Source organism: Coenobita brevimanus, chromosome 30 (assembly GCF_032717465.1).
Source record: "Coenobita brevimanus isolate Jiangsu-jjx chromosome 30, ASM3271746v2, whole genome shotgun sequence".
NCBI classification, from domain to species: domain Eukaryota; kingdom Metazoa; phylum Arthropoda; class Malacostraca; order Decapoda; family Coenobitidae; genus Coenobita; species Coenobita brevimanus.
In genome coordinates, this window is record NC_136983.1 from 29,116,479 (window position 1) to 29,138,471 (window position 21,993).

The 21,993-nt window shown below is 41.5% G+C and overlaps 1 protein-coding gene across 1 annotated transcript in view; it reads right to left on the minus strand.

Moving 5' to 3' along the window:
- Window positions 1-21,993, minus strand: part of LOC145395273 (synaptic vesicle glycoprotein 2B-like) — a 56,097-nt gene that overhangs the window by 16,420 nt on the left and 17,684 nt on the right. Inside the window, exons 3-5 of the mRNA XM_080268953.1 lie at window positions 19,572-19,693; window positions 16,134-16,239; window positions 7,419-7,551 (exon numbers count right to left, since the gene is read on the minus strand). Of these exons, the coding sequence (XP_080125079.1) occupies window positions 7,419-7,551; window positions 16,134-16,239; window positions 19,572-19,693 (361 nt within the window). The remainder of the gene's footprint in view (window positions 1-7,418; window positions 7,552-16,133; window positions 16,240-19,571; window positions 19,694-21,993) is intronic.

Genomic DNA, 21,993 nt, shown 5'->3' on the forward strand with positions numbered 1-21,993 from the left:
ACAGATTAAATATATGGTTAACTGCAATAGCCTCTATTAACACGAATTTAGCAAGAACATATTTATCTAAGTCAGCCCTGATAAATGAGAAAACCGGATAATGCTCAGTTAAAGTAAGATATAATATTATTACAGATATATTTGGAGAGGATGGAGGGTGAAAGACTGACGAAGAGAGTGTATGTGAGTGAGGTGGAGGGGGAAAGAGGGAGGGGGAGACCGAGGATGAGATGGAGGGATGGGGTGGAGAGGTATATGAGAGAGGGGGGTGTGAGTTGGGAGCAGGGGAGTGAAATGGCGGGGGACTTAGCGACTTGGAGGCGATTTGTTTGTGGCCACCCCAAACGGGATTGAGGCGTCTGGCAATAGATAGATAGATAAAAAATATTACTAATACTGGCTGACATTAAAAACTCTACATGAATCACAAAAAACCTTACCAGGCCTACGAATTAACACCTTAGGCCATACAGTACAAGAAAAATGGTAAAAACACTTATACTCAAATTATACAGCAGCTAGATAGCTGGAGACTTCCTGAGCACTCACAAAAATAATAATACACTATACAGGGGAGGACAGAAATGTGACAAAAAGAGGAGTAGATCTAAGTGGCAATTAATGCAGAGACCGAGCTCATTATATAGGGGCCGGCAGAGCTTGATACAACTTGTAAGAAGGACGCGCAAATGAAGCCATAGGGGACAAAGAGTTGACAGTCCTGCTCTGAACAACAGAAAGAACGACTTACTCTGGTATAAGGGGGAGAAGGGGGGAGTGAGGTAGAACAAGCAAGCCTGGTCACTATGGAAGCCACAAGGCGAATCGTGATCAAACATGCAGCATACTGTACGTCAGAATTATACAAAGGATGATGAAATCATAGGCTATGTAACAATATATATATATATATATATATATATATATATATATATATATATATATATATATATATATATATATATATATATAAAGAATGTATAATTCCAGCTATGACGTATGGTTGTGAGACCTGGAAACTGACAAAATCAATGGAAAATAAATTAATCCGTTCTCAGACAGCAATGGAAAGGTCAATGTTGGGAATATCTTTAAGAGACAGGAAAAGATCAACTTGGGTGAGAGAACAGACTAAAGTCAAAGATATTACAGAAGTTATAAAAGAACAGAAATGGAGGTGGGCTGGCCATATAGCAAGAATAAAGGATAACCGATGGAGCAAGAGGCTGACTGACTGGACACCAAGAGAATGTAAGTGTAGCAGAAAAAGGCCAGACATGAGATGGAGAGATGAGATAGGGAAATTTGCAGGGAAAGAGTGGCAAAGATTGGCTCAGTCAAGGAATTCGTGGAAAAGGTTGGGGGAGGCCTTTGTTCAACAGTGGACTAGTTATGGCTGATGACGATGATGATGATGATGATGATGATATATATATATATATATATATATATATATATATATATATATATATATATATATATATATATATATATATATATATAGTATAGATAGATATTTAGATGTACATAGTGAGCCTATTGGCGTAAAACATGTGTTAGACGGATACATATATATAACTTTTTTTTTTTTTTTTCGAAAACTGGGTCAAGAATGGTAATAAAATGTTGACCCAATCTATGTATTGCTGATCACGCCAATCAAGCAGCTAACAACTGAGTCACATAATTACACATCATCCATCACAGATCATTTTCATATATTGGCTGATTGAATTATATTTTATATGATATATATAAATATTTCGACAAAGACGGGAGTTTTCCACAGGCAACTGTCTTGTTATAAGACGAAAATCTTGTTTTTGGTAATGTTTTTGTGGAAATGAACTTGCTTTCAGCTTACTAGATCATAACTGATAATGTTAAGGAGCATTGGTATACAGACAAAATATATACAACTGGGTCTATAAAATGGTTAGATTTGCACTATTGTCTATGAAGGTCGTCCGTGGCTCAGTGGTAACATGCACATATTTGATGTGTTGGAGACAGGGGTTGGAGTCCCGCACCAGGCAGTTAATTTCATTTGTTTCATTTCAGACATTCCACCACTTGGCAGCAATTCGGGACAGACGGAGATACTGAACTGGCAACATAGTGTTTATTCATAGATGCATTTAACTTGGGTAAGAGAGATTCCACTCAGTAAATCAGCTGCCAGGTGTTGTGGACTGTACAGTAGGTATTCAGAGGGCAAAGGTTCAAGTCATGATTTTTATTTCTTCTTCTTTTAGAAGCATTTAAAGGATAAAAGTTTACAATGTTATTCCCTCAAAGAAGGAAAAAGTAAATTTCAAGATCTATTAATTTCGAGCTATCCAGACACACTTACTTGTAAATTGACCCAATTACTTACACCCGATTCAGATTTGATTATTGGCTTCCGATACAGACACAATGTTGGGCCAGAACAGAACCGAATCTAGATCTATGTGCAAACGGTTGTCGGCACTCGCACTGGGACGATTCAGGTTATCTGGCTTGCCTGTACCATTGCAACACCACGTGCCATCACAAACCAGCATCGGTACGGTTCTGCTCCAACACAATCATGTTTGTTGGGTTGGTGTTGACAGAGAAACTTGTATTGGAGAGCATGCTGGCCTACTTTCCGTGTTACTGAAACACTGAAAAAAGTTCAGCAAAAGGGGATGGTCAGGAACTAGTCCCGAGGGCTGATGAAACGGGAGCTCCAACTTTCCCTGTCATCAGCTTTCCATCCGCCTTGAGAGTACTGCCCTGCTCGACTGGTGCTACAGTCTACTGCATACGAATTGAAAGTTGAAACTGTCAAACAGTGATTTCCTTAACAACTAGGCTCTAAAGCAGTTCAAACCCTGTTTGTTGATTTTTCTAACAATTATTACTATTACTTCTGCTCTTTTAAAAATGTGTGTGTAAATTATGCAAAAATACAGTTTTGATTAACTTTACATTTATTTGGTTTATTTAGCGAAGTAGAAGGGGCAGTGGTTGTGTTATGTATATCTCTGTATATATACATTTATGTGTGAATGCATGTATATATGTACGTATGCATGAATGTATGTTAACAAAACATTCCATCAGTGCCTGATTCAACAGTATACAAAACTGCAACATACATTGTGTGTGGGTCTGGGAAGAAGGGTTTTGATTTTTTTGCTGATCTGCTGATCGATCAAGGATCAGTAATAATGGGTCAGGGTCAAAGTTGAGGGCGAGGTGTTATATCATAAATGCCAAGTAGGATCTAGATCAAGTTTTGCTCACTTGCTGTGTTAGGGAATGAAAAATTAATTCAATTTTGGTGCACAGATGTCATTGATTTAGGTTAATTTTCAGGTGTGGTGTTGCTGTACACTCTTAGAATCCTCTCTGACTTATGTTATTATGAAAGGACTCTGCTCTAATTTACTTTCTTCCAGCTAAGCACTGATACTCTAATGTTAGATGGGAATGTATTTTGGGGAACGACTGTGTTGATCTGCCTCATTTACGATTTTTGACCAGGTGTTACACTCCCACAGTCTTTTCCGACTTAACCACAACACAACACAGCACAATGGCACGCCGCACCACACTATATCATAAACCACACCACAACACAACACAAAGCCACCCCTTCACACTACACCACATCAAAGGCATTAATCGTGGGGTTCTGGCTCTTAGTATCTAGTATTTCTGTACCTGTCAGTCTAGCCACAGAAAAAGAAGAACCAGCATCAAACAGTGTAAGTGAGATGATCCGGTCAATCGCCATCTATGCAAAACCCATCAGACACAAACAAAGGAAGTTCTTCTACCTCCCAAGCCAACTTCATGCTATTTTTTTTTGTCCAACTTGTTCACATTCGGGCTGGATTTGAAAACAGAGAGCTGATTCCTCTCAAGATGCACCAGCCAGGGAGTACCGTCTGATACAAGTCCTGCGGCGCAAAATCTGCAGAAGAACCATGTTAATCTCCTGCCGGATGATCTCAATGATTTTTATATTTCTTTCCTCTGACTAATTACATACTCCACTTCAGGACCTAGAGGCGTCATTGACATGATAAATCACTGGTGTTGGCAATGTCCTCCACTGCAGCCAGGCCAGTGAGTACACAATCCATCAGGCCACTCATTATATCATCAGTCATGTCGATGTCCTGAGTGGAAGGTGCGACAACCGTCACGAGTACCAGCAGTCGATCGACGTGCACCAATATGGCATGCAGCTGGTCGGCAGTCGGTACACTAGCCACGGGGCGACAGATTCGGGCTGTAGTGGCTGCTGAACTCAGAAGGCTGGGAGTAGCGGTAGTCTAGGCAATGATCATGGCAGTGGAAGCAGTTTTGGACTGTCACTGTGCCAACAGAGAAGGCCTTCTGGAGACTTTGGAATTCTGTCAGTGCTGGCGTGGTCTCCTCTGACGTTGTGGCTAAGTAGAGTGATCCCTCTTTGCGTTAGTGGCTGCTGCTGGGTCACACCTCATGTGCCAACGGTGGTTGTGGATTCTGACCAGAGTGAGGTTGTCCAAAGGTCGGATAAGGGGGTGGTTGAGTGGGTACAAAATGGCGAGGCTCTGACATTCCACATTTCTCCATCTGGCATCATCCACAGGTGCTCAGGACATCTCAACGTACCATGCACGATACCTACCACCACACCTGGGGACTTTGTTCTTGTTCTTGTGCAATCGTTGCTTTGTCACGTACATCTTTTTGCACATCCCACACTTGGCAGCAAAGGTGCAGTGACTTTTATAATTATATTGCTGACATTTGTAGCACCTGATAGGCTAGGGTGTGTAGGTACTATGGGTCACAAAAGTATCGTGCACAGGAGGTCCGATGCCTACCGAAAACATTCGAACAACTGCTGATGTTTACCAACCTCTCATTGTGTATGAACAAAGTCTGTTTATATAAACATAATATTTGCTATATATTTGCAAGAGGATATTGCTAGTTGGCGATATATGACACCTCCCTACATCAGGGCTACCAACGTGTGGTAGGTCGGACATCAATACTTCAGTGACCTTCGTTCTGTGGTCCCAAATGTTCCACGCATATTGTGCACCAATACTTTTGTGACCCACTGTACACAGGAGGAATATCCCCCAGCATCCTAAGTCAGTGTTTTCTGGCATGGAGCCCACAAGTGTGACAATTATCTGCCAGCTCAATGTATTATCCTTCTTCACTTTCAGGTTCTTGGCAGATGCTACCTATGGATGGGCCTGCACCTTTTCAAGGGTAAACCTGAAGTGATGTTGCTGAAGGACAGACTTTAACAGTTCCTTGGCAAGCTAGACCATGGCAGCCCAGTCCTCACTGATCCGGAAAGGACCTACTGTTTCCTTATCCCTGGGGGTGAGGATATACTTCCTATGCTGATTGGATCATATGTTCCCCTGTAGGTTAGGAGTTTCCTTCTCTACCATAGTGATGGTCCAGTATGCAGATGCTGATCTAGGCCCTTGGCAGTCTCCTCAGTTACATAATCAAAATGGTTTAATAATGAAATGTTGCAGTAGAGGTATTTAAAAACTATCTTTCTACAACATTTTACTAAGAATGGCGACTCAGGATTGCAACACCTGCGCCCAACAATCGGTCTGAGGGCATAAATTTTAATTTTGCCCAGTGACAATGACGCTTCACCATTTGTTCTTAAAACAGTCACTCCATTCTTATCTGACCCTCAGCTCCTTCACCAGCTTTAGTCCAGACTGGATCAAAACTCTGAATTGACCATGACATTCGACCGACTATGCCCAGAATCAAGTAAATTAATTTTTGGATGCCCATCAAACCTTCCAACATGTTTGGTACAAATAAAATTAACATCGGCCGAACATTTGACCTTTCCCCGTTACCTTGGCTTTGACTGTTTTTAAGTTCAGTTCACGTCATCTTTGCCTAACAGCCAACTCTTCCATCAAGTTTGGTTTAAATTAGGTCCAAACCACTTGCTTCAACCTTTACTTTTGTTCTGTTGTTCTCAAAATCAAATAATTTCATCCCAAGGTATCCCTCATACGTTTTACCATGTTTGGTCAACTATTTAGTTATGCTGTTCACATAATAACCGACACACACACGCCGTGCGAAAAATACACCTCCGCCCAGCAGGTGCAGGGGTAATAATAATGAAAATGCCTAATGCGTCTGATTTTGGGCATAGGCTCAGCAGCACGTTCCTAAGGCCCTCAGCGCTCCTACGCACTACTCACACATCAACATGCCATCACTTTAGCGCTAGCACTCACCATCCATACTGAATATCGTATGGCGAAGCTGTCTCATACAGAACAGGCGTACTGGTATTAGTGGGGGTGTATTTATGTCAGTGAGTCTTACGGTAGGTTAGTGAAGTTTGACCCAACGATTCTCAAATCTTTAAGCTGCTCCCAGCCCCTGTTGACAATTGAACTGGAGTACATTAGGATAGCAGACTATCTCTCTATCGATCTGGCTAGAACTACCCCTTATTTTGTTGCTTATACGTAGCTAATAACACTGAGGTGATACGTGATACATGAAACACGCGCCGTAAAGGCTTGTTTAACTCATTTGATATACTTTTGGGAATATTGTGTACAGTTTTTCAGTATGAAAAGGAACCGTAAGAAACAGAATTGGGTGCTCTTTAGGCCCAGCAAAATACATAAATGCAAGTTTGACAGTGTTATTCACACCCCAAGAAATCACAGAGTAACCTCCAGTACATTCTCTAATTTACTACTTCTAACATAAAAATGATTTAAATAGCTATGGTTGCACCGCCTACGGTGAATGCGTTAAAAAATTTTAACCCATCAGCCCAACGTATTCATTTTGATACACACACACACACACACACACACACACACACACACACACACATTCACACATTTTATATATATATATATATATATATATATATATATATATATATATATATATATATATATATATATATATATGTATATATATATATATATATATATGTATATATATATATATATATATATATATATATATATATATATATATATATATATATATATATATATATATATATATATATATATGTAGACGGTTTTAGCTTAGAAAACACTTTCTGAAGTCTGTCTATAGCCAGATGCATTAACTCCGGAGGGGGAAGCCACGAACAAAGCTCCTCCACGTCACCTAGCTTTCCTTCGTCAGGTTGTCCTTCCTCCAGCTCATATAGTCATTTTCAGTACTGTACCACTCCACCACAACATTGTCTGGTTTTTTCATGAATATATTAATGCCGTCATCGTAGTAATGGGGCTAACCATTTCAGTTCAATGGCGTCATTCGTAGTGTTACTGATATCACGCGACTTACTGGAGACATGTTGTATGGTGTACGTTAATTACGAAAATCTGATTGTAAACAATATCATAAAAACTTACTGGATATGTCAGAGGAGAGTTGTTGGTGTTCAATGTATACATCCTCTTAAGAGTAGCCAGTGCTTCCTCTTGTTGACCTTTCAGTAGCAAGAACATCGGGGATTCTGGCAGCCAAATCACCAGAATGGCAGTACTGTAAGAGATGCACAGTATTACAATAAAACTAGTGCATGATGGTGGGCAGATATAAACCAAATCACGACACCTCATCATTTATGTAGGCAATAGATATCTTGATACAAGAAGATAAAGGACACCTTTGATAGCTGCACCCAACCCTGCACTAATGTGGAAGACGAGGATGGGCGAACCACAGAAGTCACAGCCACTATAAACTCTGGTCCGGGGTAAAGGTCTAGTACTGTGCAAAGCTTCTTGTGCATACGTTATAACTATGGTGCTGTCTTCCCTAAGAGTATTCCTTCCCCTGGGGGTAGTCATCGGGGGGGTCCCACGTGCTTAAAAGGTGGTTGGAGTAAACGCCTACTAATATGCAATATTTCGTGTCCCAAGGTTAATTATTATGGCCATGCATAATGACTTTGCAGAGAACCCTGGGGGCCACACCCCCCCTTTTTGAAGGGTGCCTTCTTGTGGTTCTGCCCTTCCCGAAACGTGGTCGGGGTGAACACCTATCAGAATGCAAAATGTATATGTTCTGTGGTTAAAAACTTTGGTCGTGCAGAACGACTTTTTCAGAGACCACATGGGGACAACTGCATTGTGTGAGGGGGCGCTTGGGGGTACCACCAGGCTTATAACCTGGCGCGATTAATACCCAAACATTGTGGAAAAACTTGTGTTCCCAGGTATTAAACTGCCGTCTTTAATGAACCACTCCCACCCCCATGGTTCACTTATAATTAAAAGTAAAGTCCCCCCTGTGTGCCATGAGAGGCACACAGATTTACGTGGCAGCCTGCGCTAACACACACCACCTCGGTCGTTATCTACAGAACAACAAAGCACAACTGGGCACATAAAATTTAGGGTCTAGTTGCCCCGCCAGTTGTATATCGGTCAATCATTCAGTCAGTCACAGGAGTTAGCGTACAAGTTTCAAGATTTCCTGAGGTCATTTGAAGACAATGAATAATTCTATGATCATAAGCTGGATTCGTAACCGTTTTTTTTTGTGTGTGTGTCCAACTCTGATTGAGCGAGAGATGGTGATTGGAAATACGCTGTTTGAGAAGAAAGATATTTATAAGTATACATGGGTGAGACAGGAGGGTGGAAGGGTTGTTGATAGAGCTTTGATGGACTATATGGTTGTGTCTAGGAATGTAATAGGAAGATTGTTGGATATGAGAGTTCTGAGAGGGGAGGGTGGAGGTATGTCTGACCACTACCTGGTGGAGGGAAAGTTAAGAGTAGGTAAGAGATGGGTAAGAGCTAGGAGGGTTAGGTGTGGCAGGGAGGTTTTGAAAGTGAGTGAGTTGGATAAAAGAGAGAAAAAGATAGAGTATCAGGAGAAATTGAAAGATGAATGGAACGCACTGCAAGATCAGGAAAATGGCAGTGTGGAGGAGGAATGGCAGTTGCTTAAGAGTGCTGTGGTGGGGCATGCAGAAGAGGTGTGTGGTGTGAGACGTGTGGGTGATGGTGTAAGAAAAAGAAGTGAATGGTGTTACGAGGAAGTATGATTGTGGCTGAGAAGAGACGTGCATATGAAGTGTGGCTGCAGAGGAAGGATGAGATGTCATATGAAAGGTATAAGGAAAAGAGGAATAGGGAGAGAAGGGCTGTGCGTGATGCTAAAGTGGCAGCAGATGAGAGGTGGGGTAGGCGGCTTACAGAGAATTTTCAACAGAATAAGAAAATGTTTTGGAAGGAGGTGAAAAGGGTGCGAAAGGGAGAGTCTGGGAAGGAAGAACGAGTAAAAGCAGAGGTTGGAAGGATGTTAATTGAGATGGATGCAGTAAGGAAGAGATGGGCAGAGTATTTTGAAAGATTGTTAAATGTAGAGGAGGAAAGGGTGGCTGAGATTGTGGCAGATGGAAGGGTGCAAGGAATAAATGTGTTGGGAGAGTTGAATGATTCTTTGATCACGAAAGAGGAAGTGGAGAAGGCAGTAAAGGAGATGAAAACAGGGAAAGCTGCAGGTATGGATGGGTGTGCTGTGGAATGCCTGAAAGGTGGTGGAGTGACCATTGTTGACTGGTTAGAAAGATTGTTGAATGTGTACTTTGTGAAAGGTATGGTGCCAATTGACTGGGCAAGTGCTTGTGTGGTCCCATTGTATAAAGGCAAGGGTGATAAGTATGAATGTACTAGCTTTAGGGGTATAAGTCTATTGAGTGTTGTAGGTAAGGTTTATGGTAGAGTGTTAATTATGAGAGTTAGAGAGGGTACAGAGGGAGTGATTGGTGAAAAGCAGTGTGGCTTTAGGAGAGGGAGGGGATGCGTGAATCAGGTGTTTGCTGTGAGACAAGTGTGTGAAAAGTATTTAGCGAAAGGCAAGGATGTGTTTTGGGCATTCATGGATTTAGAGAAAGCGTATGATAGAATTGATAGGGAGGCTTTGTGGACTGTTTTAAGATTGTATGGACTTGATGGTAGGTTACTAAAAGGGATGAAAAGTTTTTTATGTAAATAGTAGAGCGTGTGAAAGAGTGGGAAATGCTGTGAGTGACTGGTTTCCTGTGAGAGTGGGGCTGCAACAGGGATGTGTGATGTCGCCTTGGTTGTTTAATATTTACATGGATGGTGTTGTAAGGGAGGTGAATGCAAGAGTTTTAGGTGGAGGTCTGAGTCTGGTGAATGTTGATGTTGGAGAGTGGAATCTGAAGCAGCTGCTGTTTGCAGATGATACTGCACTGGTGGCTGATTCAGAGGAGAGATTGAGACAGTTGGTAGAGGAGTTTGGAAGGGTGTGTGAAAGGAGGAAATTGAAAGTAAATGAGAATATGAGTAAAGTGATGAAGTGTACGAGGTTGGTAGATGGTAGGGGGATGAATATAGCTTTGAATGGTGAGTTGCTTGAGGAGGTAGTGTTTTAAATATCTAGGGTCACATGTTGCTGTGGATGGAAGAATAGATACAGAAGTGAAGTTTAGAATAAATGAAGTAGAAAGGTGCTGGGAGGAATGAAAAAAGTGTTTAGATGTCGTTCGCTTAGAATGGATGTAAAGAGAAGGTTGTATGAGGGTGTTGTGGTACCGACTGCGTTATATGGGGTTGAAACATGGAATATGGGTGTATCAGAGAGGAAAAGTTTGAATGTAATGGAGATGAGGTGTCTGAGGAGTATGTGTGGAGTGACGCGTATTGATCGAGTGCGAAATGATGAAGTGTGAAGGAGAACTGGAGTTGTTCGGGAGATGGCTGGTAGAGTTGAGCAGAGGGTGTTGCGATGGTTTGGGCATATGGAGAGAATGGATAATGAGCGATTGGTGAAAAAGATAACTAGATCTGATGTGAGAGGTGTAAGGCTGAGAGGAAGACCACGAATAGGATGTATGGACAGTGTGAAGAGAGCACTGGATGCGAGAGGGATGTCTGTTGAGCAAGGAAGAGTGGCTGTGCATGACAGAAATAAATGGAGAGAAATTGTGAATGAATAAATGATGACGCAGCCCTGAGGGGATATTCTCCCGCATTTGGTCTGATCAGCTAGTCAGGTCAGGTGCGGGTAAGGGGATGGGTCTGTTATGATGTGGCAGGGATAAACTAGCTCTGCTATCGGGCCCTGCTGCGGATGTCACTGATTGTATTGCGCAGTTGACCCGTGTGCGGTGTGGTGCGGTGAGGATCTGTCCGTTCTCCCCTTGGGGTTAAGATGCTAATGAATGTGTTTATGTGTTTGAATGGATGAGTAAATGGGGAGTGTGTCGTCCTGTCTCGGCTACCTCCCTTTCCTTGGGGGAAGCAGCCTGGGTATATAGAATAGATAGATAACTCTGGTTATAAACATTATTTAAATGTGAATAATGGTAATGGGACAAAATTCACTTTCACTTCCCTGTTCCCATACCTTATATTATTGATAAGGTATTGTTTGGACTGAAAATCGTAATATATTTCTTTATTCATGATTGTTTAGCTTATTCTCAGGAAAAAAAATCAAGCAATGCAAAGTACAGAAGCTGGTAATATGGGGTAAATAATGAATATTTCTACCATTATCCCCATTCATATTTGAATAACACTTACTGTATAACCTTTGAGAGTCCAACATATCTATATTACAATGATCCGATATCTGTATGCTTGTCTGTATTACAATGATCTGATATCTGTATGTTTGTCTGTATTATAATGATCTAATATCTGTATGTCTGTTACCATAACACAGCAAAAACGGTGCAACGTAGCGCCCTTTGTTAGAGCATTGTGTACAGTTAAAGTGCTCTAACTTGAGGAATAAAACAATTTCCGGTCCAATCAGGCCATCGGCTCCCAAGTTATGACTCATTTCTGACCTCTTGACATCGAGCAGAGGCCACCAAGGGCGGTCTTTAAGCGAGTGTTCATAAAATGTTGATGTCTTAGAATGCCCTATGGATCCATCTCCTGAAGATTGCACGTCAGCTCCTGGGACACCCTGTATATATCTATCTACATATCTGTCTGTCTATCCATAGATCGATCGATCGATCTATATGTCTATCTGGATAGTTAGATAGATAGATAGACAGACTGACAGATGTTCCGATCCTTTTTTGACCCATTAGGAGAGTAGGGAAATAACAGAGGAATAAGTTGGAGAAGAACAGGGAGGCTTTAGGAAGGGAAGAGGTTGTGTAGATCATATATTCGTTCTTGGACATTTAGTGAAAAAGTTTCTAGAGAAGGGAAAGAAGTTGTATGCGGCCTTCATGGATTTGGAGAAAGCATATGACAGGGTGGATAGACAAGGAATGTGCAAAGTATTAAGAATATATGGAGCAGATGGGAAGCTGTTGAATGCTGTGAAGAGTATGTATGACTGTGGTAAGGCTGCAGTGCGTGTGGATGGTGAACTGAGTAAATTTTTCTCTTTGAAGGTTGGGTTGGAACAGGGATGTCATGTCTCCATGGTTGTTCAATCTGTACATGGATGGGGTAATGAAAGAGGTACAAGGTAGGGCAGTGGATGTTGGAGTGGCCCTAGTGACAGAGGGTAGTGTTTAGAATCTCCCTGTACTGTTGTTTGCAGATGATTCTGTGTTGTTCAGTGAAGACGAAGGGGAGCTACAAGGCTTGGTGGATGAGTTTGGGAGAATGTGCAAGAAACGGAATCTAAAGGTGAATGTAGGGAAGAGTAAATTGATGGTCTTTGAGAGAGGTGAAGTCAGTGAATGTACAGTGAGGTTGGATGGTGAGGAAATGGAAAATGTGAGTAGGATTAAGTACTTGGGGAGTATGATGAGTAAGGATGGAAGTTTGGAGGGTGAAGTGCTTGAAAGGGTACAACAAGGAAGAAAGGTTGCTGGTTCCTTGAAAGCAGTGATAAGAAACAGGGAAGTAAGCGTGGAAGTGAAAAAGTTACTACATGACAGTATTGTGATACCAACTCTAACGTATGGCAGTGCAACTTGGACGTTGTTGGATGGACACAAGTCATGAGTGAGAGCAGTGGAAATGATTTATTTGAGAGGAGCCTGTGGAGTCACATGGACAGACAGACTGACAAATGAGGACATGATGTGTTAGTTTGCATTGGTTTGCATTGGTGATTTTAATGCGATTGCTGGCAGTAGTAGGGATGGCTTTGAAGACTTTATGGGTAAGGAGGGTGTTGATATGAGAATCGAAAATGGGGTGCGATTTTTTTTTTTTTTTATGTGTCCGACTCTGGGTAAAGGCTTCAGGGCCTATATCTCGGGGGCAGTAGCCTATCCCAAGGCCCAGTAGTCCTCCTACACCTCCACATGTCACCACTTCAGCGCTAACACCCACCGTCCATATTGAATACATGCTAGGGCTGTCTCATACAGGACTGGTGTACTGGTATTAGCGGGGGTATTTTTACGACATGTCGGCGGGTCATCTGGTAGATCAGGAAAGTCTGCCATTTTATGAAATTCAAATCCTTAAACTGTTCCCTGCCCCAGCCAGGATTCGAACCTGGGTCCATCAGGACTGCAGGGCGCCTCTCTACCGATTCAGCCGCCGCCTCCCCCAAGCTTTTGTTTGGCAAATGACCTTATGATTGATGGAACTATCTTTGAGCATAGAAAAATACCTAAAACTACTTGGATTTCACCATGTGGTAAATACTGCAACTAGATTAACCACATTGCAATTAGCAGAAGGCATAGGAGTTATAGGCAAGATGTTTGCGTACGGAGGAGGGCTGATATAGGTAGTGATCATCAACTTGTTGTGTCAAAGATTAAAATAAAACTTATGAGAAACGTTAATGGTAATTGTACAGGAGGTAATAGATGTGATTTTGATATGCTAAGAAACGATGAGAACACGAAGGAAAAGTGTCGTTGGGAATGTAGGATCAGGTTTCTAGTCCTGCAGACTTTTATGGAATCTGAAGACAATGATATTAATCAAATGTGGAGAGAGGTTAAAGAAGTTTTGCATGAGAGTGCCAAGGTTACTGTAAAGAAAGGGGGAAAAGCGAGAAGGAAAATGTGGATGTTAGATGAAACATGGAATGCAATTCAGAAAAGGAAAGAGGCGAAGTTGAGAAGTGAAGAACAACATGTTTATGGCCAAGTAGTTGAAGTACTTAGAGCTAAGGACTGGAGTTTACATGCTGAAGTAAAAAGACTCGGTAGACGTGATAAGAGGAGACTACATGATGAAAAGTCAACAGGGACAGAAATTAAGTGAAGTAAAAATGACGGTCAGAGCACAAGAGCAGTGTATCAGGCCATAAAGGAGTTAACTGGGACTGAAAAGAGAAGGAAAGAAATACTTGTAAGATATAGAAATGGTAACTTGTTGACTAAAGACTGGATTTAAAAGGAAGGTGGAAAGAGCATTTTGAATCTGTTCTAAATAGACCAATCCCAGCTGAAGAGGATATTTTGCCAGCCGAGAGAGATTTGCAGATAGAAACAGGGGATATAACCTTGGAAGAGGTAGCATGATGTAGAAAGGAATTAAAGAATTTTAAAGCCCCAGGAAAGGATGGAATATTACCTGAAATGCTTAATGTGGAAAATGAGTTGATTAATGCGCTTTTGAAATTTTTTAATATGGCTTGGGATAATGGTGGAATTCCAGAAGAGTGGAAAAATGGGGACGATTATAAAAATACCATAAAAAGGAGATTTAAGTGTGTGTGGAAATTGGAGGGGGATAACTTTGACACTTGTAGTTGCAAAAGTCTTTTCCAAAATCATGTTGAACAGAATAGAGCCAGTAATTGATAAAATTTTAAGAGAAGAACAAGCGGGATTTAGAAAGGGTCGAGGTTGTAATGATCAGATTTTTATTGTAAGGCATCTAATGCAACAAGCTAATGAGATGAAAATGTTTTGGGGATTTTGAAAAGGCGTTTGACAGTGTTTCACATGGAGCCATGTTGAAAATTATGAGATTCTATGGTATACTAGAAAAGTTTTGCATGAATGTACTTTTTGTAAAGTAATGGTGGGTGGTTCTTTGAGTGATCCATTTGAAGTTAGGCCAGGATTGATTCTAGGAGGAGCTCTTTTCGCCTTTGGTGTTTGTTTTGGTTATGGATTATGTTATGAGAAAGGTTGTAAGGAGAACAGATGCAGGAATTAACTGGAAAGAAAATAAGAGGCTGATGGATTTGGACTATGCTGATGATATTGTACTGGTTTGCGAAAGTATTTACGGGATATAAAGGGTGCTTGATTGTCTGGTGGAGGAAGAAAAAGTGGGATTGGTAATAAATTGTGGATAGACTGAAATTATTAATATTAAGGAGGAGGACCAAACTGATTGTGATTGAGATTAATGTGGTGAAGACTGTAGAAAATTTTAAATATATGGGAACGATTGTATCATCTAGTTGATCATTAAACAATGAAATTGAGGAGTGGATTACACAGGCTTGGCGAGCTGTTGGAATGTTGATATCTGAAATAATATTATGCTTTCGGTACATACTAAAGTAAAAGTTTACAAGTCCATGGACAGATCAGTTTTAACTTACGGGCATGAGTCATGGTACAGTACAACTGCAACGGATCAGAAAGTATTAGGATCTGAGAATAAAATAATGAGAAGGATACTTGGAGTAAAGTGGCAAGGCAGAGTTACAAATGAAAGAGTCAGGGATAATACGAGAGTGGATCAGTTGATGAATGTGTTAGACTGTCTTGCTGGAAATGGCTGGGGCACATATATAGAAAAGAAGGCAGTTTAATCCAGGATGTGCCAGAGTGGACTGCTAAAAGAAGAAGAGGCAGAGGTAGGACGTGGGAAACCTGGTTGAGGAGCAGAAGAGAAGTGTTGGTGGGACCTGAAGGAGCTGGCAAGAGACCAATATTGGTGGAGAGAATTCATCGAGGCCCTGTGCATCCCGTGGGGTGCCACAGGAACTGATTGATATGACATTTGTTTTCCTTAGACATGAAAATGTGCCACCACTACTCCAAAATCGTAGAATACTTTCTATATTTTGTTGTTGTTGCACTTCACTGCTGCTACTGGTGAACTTGGTCAAATGGTATAAGATAACCTTTTACGGCAGTGTTAATGCTGATAATGGTATTCATTATACTCTGTACGCTGGGGATACCATAAACACAGTCTATGTGGGTTCATTACCTTTCCTTAAATGAAACAAACACTTACATGAGGGCTGGGAGAGCACAGACGGTGAGGAATATCCGCCAAGAGTTGTAGGAAAAACTGGCATTTACAAACCCAGTATCATATGGAATGGTCACCAACGCAAACACTGAAAATTCAAACAATAATAATTCACATAATAATAAGAAAAACAAAGTACTTCTACCAGATACAGTCATACTGTAATATGACCTTAAGAAACTCAGAAACTATGTATAATCAGTATTATTCACAACACTAACTCGACTACCTATTAAATGAGTTTTTTTTTCTATGCCAGGAAGAAGGAACCAAAGGCCACGAGCCCCCAATTCTTGTTCCTTCCAAGAGAGAAACAAAATACAAGAGAGAGCCAAATTCAAGATCCGATCATTTCGAGATGCCTGGACACACTGCGTTTGAAAGAGTGGAGATCATAGGAAGCAGGAAATACAAACAGAGGGAGACAGTTCCAGAGTTGACCTGTTGCATAAATGAAAGACTGGGAGTAACGGTTAACTCTCGCATTAGAGAGTTGGACAGAAAAGGGATGAGAGTTTGCTGCTAGACAGGTGCTATGCGCCCGTCGTAGAGGAGAAAGAATGCATACAGACAGTTCAGAGGAGCAGTGACCATTGATGAAGCGATAGAAAAGAAATAAACATGCAACAGTGCGACGAAGAGACAGAGATTGAAGGGAGTCAGTAAGAGGAGGAGAGTTAATGAGACGAAAAGCCTTTGACTCCACCTTATTGAGAAGAGCTGTATGTGGGGAGCCTCCACACACATGAGAGTTGTACTCCACACAGAGGCGGATAAAACCCCTGTATAGAGTCAACAATTGTGCAGGGGTAAAGATGAAACAGAGTCGGCTTAGCACACCTAATCTCTTGGAAGCAGATTTTACAAGAGATGTAATATAATCTTTCCAAGATAAGTCCCGAGTAAATGAAACCCCAAGCATGTTCAAGGATGATGCAGGATTAAGCTGAATATTATTAAACATTAGTGGGTATACCTGCGGAATATTTTGTCGGGTTGATAGGTGTAAAAACTGAGTCTTTGAAGCATTAAAAACAACCAGATTATTTTTACCCCAGTCAGAGATACGAACCAAGTCAGACATTAGGTGTGCCATAGCCTCATCCCTTGTTTCTTGAAGTAACTGCTGAGATGGACGTTGCGGGAACCGAATGGATAGGTGAAGGGTGGAGTCATCAGCAGATGAGTGGATAGGGTTAGATGTACAGCTTAGAAGGTCATTGATGAATAAAAGGAAGAGAGTTGGTGATAGGACTGAGCCCTGAGGAACACCACTGTTGATAGATCTAGGGGAAGAACGATGGCCATCTACAACAGCGGCTATAGAACGACCAGAAAGGAAGCTAGAGATAAAGGCACAGATAAAAGGATAGAAACCGTAAGAGGGCAGTTTGAAAATTAAAGATTTATGCCAGACTCGATCGAAAACCTTTGAGATGTCAAGTGCAATGGCAAAGATTTCGCCAACGTCCCGAAAGGAGGATGACCAGGAGTCTGAAAGGTAGGTGAGAAGATCGCCAGTGGAGCGTCCCTGACGGAACCCATACTGACGATTAGAAAGAAGGTTGTGATAGGAAAGGTGCTTTAAAATTTTTCTATTAGGAATTGACTCGAAAACTTTTTGAGATACAGGATGTTAAAGCAATTGGACGATAGTTAGAGGGTTGTGAATGGTCACCCTTCTTTGGGACTGGCTGAATGAGAGCAAACTTCCAGCAAGAAGGAAAGGTATGAGTTGATAGACAAAGGCGAAAGAGTTTGCCTAGGCAGGGTGTAAGCACAGATGCACAGTTCTTGAGAACAACAGGAGGGACTCCATCAGGCCCATATGCCTTGTTAGTATTGAGGCCAGTGATGGCAGAAAATACATCAGCTGAAGAGATTTTAATGTCAGCCATGAGGATGTCAGAGGGGGGAAGTGATGGAGGAACAGCACCGGAATCATCTAAGGTGGAATTGAAGGAGAAAGTCTGCGCGAAGAGATCTGCCTTATCAGTAGAAGAAATAGCTACAGAGCCATCAGAGTAGAAAAGAGGAGGGAAGGATGATAAGGTAAAGTTGTTAGAAAGGTTTTTGGCAAGGTGCCAGAAGGAGCGGGAAGAATTCGAGTTGGAGAGTTGAAAGCATTTAGTACGGATGAAATTATATTTAGCAGAGCAAAGAACAGACTTAACACGATTCCGGGCAGAAACGTATAAAAGATGTGATTCTGGGGTGGGTTGGCTCTGGTATCTTTTATAGGCCCTCTCCTTGTTGCGGACAGCATTAGAACAAGTGTGATTAAACTAAGGCATTCTTGCGTTAGTCAGACGATATGAGAAAGGAATGTATGCTTCCATGCCCGAGAGAATAACCTCCGTAATGCGCAAGGCACACCCAGATGGCTCCCGGCCGTGGAAGCAATAATCATTCCATGGAAAATCAAAGAAGTACTGCCTGAGGGCCTCCCAATCCGCAGCTCCAAAATGCCACAGACGTCGTTTCTTTGGAGGGTCCACAGGCCGTACCGGAGCGATAGGACAGGTTAAAGTGATAAGGTTGTGATCAGAGGAGCTCAATGGAGAGAAAAGAGTAACAGTATAAGCAGAGGGATTAGTAGTAAGGAAGAGATCAAGTATGTTGGAGCTCTCTCCAAGGCGGTCAGGGATACAGGTAGGGTGCTGTACAAGCAGCTCTAGGTCATTAAGGATAGAAAAGGTGTAAGCTAGTTCACCAGGTGGATCAGTGAAAGGAGAGGAGAGCCAAAGGTGGTGGTGAACATTGAAATCTCCTAGAATGGAGATTTCAGAGAAAGGAGAAATGGACAGAATGTGTTCCATCGTAGAAGTAAGATAGTCAAAGAATTTTTGATAATCAGTAGAATTAAGAGATAAGTAAACAGCGCAGATATATTTAGTCAGAGAATGACAGGAAAGCCGAAGCCAGAGTGTAGAGAATTCAGAAGAATCGAGTTCAGGAACACGAGAACAAGATAGGTCGTTGCGTACATATACGCAACATCCACCTTTGGCTTTGAAATGAGTATAGAGAAAGTACATGTGAACCTTGAAAAGCAAAAATATCTTTGACGATTCCATAAATCTACGTAATTACGGTAGAGGGGTAGCACAACACTGCAACGATCAGCGGTTACTGAAGTACGTGTATTGTGCTGTTTCGTATCAATCTTTGGAAAAATAGCTACATTAGCTAACCCACTTATCTAAAGACACTAGAATGCACTAACCAGCCTTCCTACACCCCACAACATAATAACTTCACCAAAATAACCGTCCTTTACCATTCACTTGCCCTACGTTACTAGAGTCTCCAAACCAGTCTTTTTACAGTCAGCTACCTGAAGTCGTTACATTCCTTACTCAGGCTACCTTCATTCAACCTCCCATATTAATCAGATCCCACTAACCAGCAGCTACGTACCTGTCCCAAGAATTTTGCCAACCATCATGAAACTGCCAGCGAAACTCAAGGCTCCTCCTCGCCGATGAGATGGCTGGAACTCACTAAGGTATGCGCACGTCACAGGGATGCCGCCTCCGATACTACACACAGGGAGTGATGGGATGCCTCAGACAGGTGAGCTTATGGAAAATCTCAGGTGATGAGATTATGGGAGAAGAAGTTTTTCTTTTTCTTTTCTAATTCCTGTCGCAGCCAGTTATATGTAAGTTAGCTTAGCTACAACAGGCCTAGTATTAGCAAACCAGGTCGTTTCTGACTGGCAGGGCATGAAAGAGATAGGCAATGGATGCAGATTAGGGTGTGGATGATAATGTTCAGATGGCCTGGGACATAAATGATAGAAGGGGATGAATAAAGGGTTAAACGCAGCAGACTCGGAGAGACTGAGAAAGGAATCCTGTTGGTGACTAACATTACATTCTCATACCGGTAAATTTTGATGGTGAAAAGGATTTACATTCCAGCTTACCAGTATGAGATTATCTTATGAAGAAATACAGCTGGCACTGGTTCTCCAGGTGAGGTTACTGGGTTTGTCTGTCATGGTTACCAATGACAAACAACAAATACTGAACTATAGATCTGTACATTTCTACTGTATGACTGTGAAATGTGAATCTGTGTGATATTCGGTAATTTCATAATGTGTTGTTGAACTGTTGTCAGGCACGGCGTTAAAAGAGGCAGGGTATGATATACCGTATTTTATATCTATCTATCTATCTATCTATCTATCTATCTAACTCTCTCTCTCTCTCTCTCTCTCTCTCTCTCTCTCTCTATCTATCTATCTATCTATATATATATATATATATATATATATATATATATCTTAGTGCTACTGTACTGCATCCATCCATCCATGATCCATCATCCTGACGTTTAAGATGAGAGTTACCAGCCTCACTCATCCCTGAGTGGCATTACGTGAGCAATAAACCCCAACCATTCCTTGGATATAAAACTGCACAGGCTCAATCCGATTGGGTCACCTTCTTCAATCTTTTTACAATATTCTGGAAAGCTGGTAAAGTACAGAATTGGCAAGATAATGACTGTATAATGCAACAACGGCTTACATGTGGGATAAGGTCATAAGAATAACAAATGTTACAATGTAAAAATGAAAACTAAGCCAATAATTGTATGCAATTACAATTTATTTTATGGCTATAACAGCACTATGTATTAAAAAAAAAATTGTGGCTGAACAAGAGGAAAAGGCAGGACATTTTAGCTAGCTGCTGGCATTAAACCAGCCAAGCTGGCAACACTTACCAGCTGACGAAAACAACGAAAGTCTCTCTCTCTCTCTCTCTCTCTCTCTCTCTCTCTCTCTCTCTCTCTCTCTCTCTCTCTCTTGTCATTACAGAGTTTAATAGTATATTAAATTTTACATTTAGAGAATTTTTAAAATTTCTTCCGGAAGAAGATTTTGACACCTAAATGCAGGACATGTCCAGGAAATGCGGGACTCATGACAACCCTCTCTCTCTCTCTCTCTCTCTCTCTCTCTCTCTCTCTCTCTCTCTATATATATATATATATATATATATATATATATATTTATATATTCATCTAAATATATATATATATATATATATATATATATTTTTATAACCGAGTGGGTCAGGATAACGTGATGGTTGTGATCATCAGAATTTTACCTTCCCGGAAGAGACCTGGGAGCTCATATAGCCTAGTCCGATGTAAAGGCAAAGCCTTGACCTTCACACACGTACAGCCGCGCACACAATTTCACAGTACAGTCAGCGTTGCAAATCCTGTGGGTGACCCGGGTTCAGAGTTTCACAGTATCGAACGTGCGGGAGAGGGAGGGAGTAGAGACCTGGCTGGCGTGTGAGGCGGGTAGAAGGCATACAGGGGAAGGGGAAATGGGGGAGGGGGAAGGGTGGAAAGACAAGAGGGATGAAAGGAGGTTAGTGAGTGAAGTAATACAAGGCAATGTTCTATTAATAGTATAATCAGAGAGAGAGAGAGAGAGAGAGAGAAAGAGAGAGAGAGAGAGAAAGAGAGAGAGAGAATAAACATATCAGTATATAGAAAAATCTCCATAGGATCTATGACAGCACTTTACACTAATATACATAGCTTAATGTAACAGGTCGTTACCATACTATGAACAATTCGTGTTTTGTAGGGAACTGTCAAAGATCAGGTGATTCCGATGGTGCTGCCCTCGAGGGGGTCTGTCAGTTGCCGAGCGGGCGCGTGTGCTTGCATGTTTAGGTTCGTGTGTGTGTGTGTGTGTGTGTGTGTGTGTGTGTGTGTGTGTGCGAAATATAAGAAAAATGTATCATGATCCCGTTTACAGTCTCTAAATGTCCGCTTATGTCACTAGGTTTTGTTTGTCAGATAC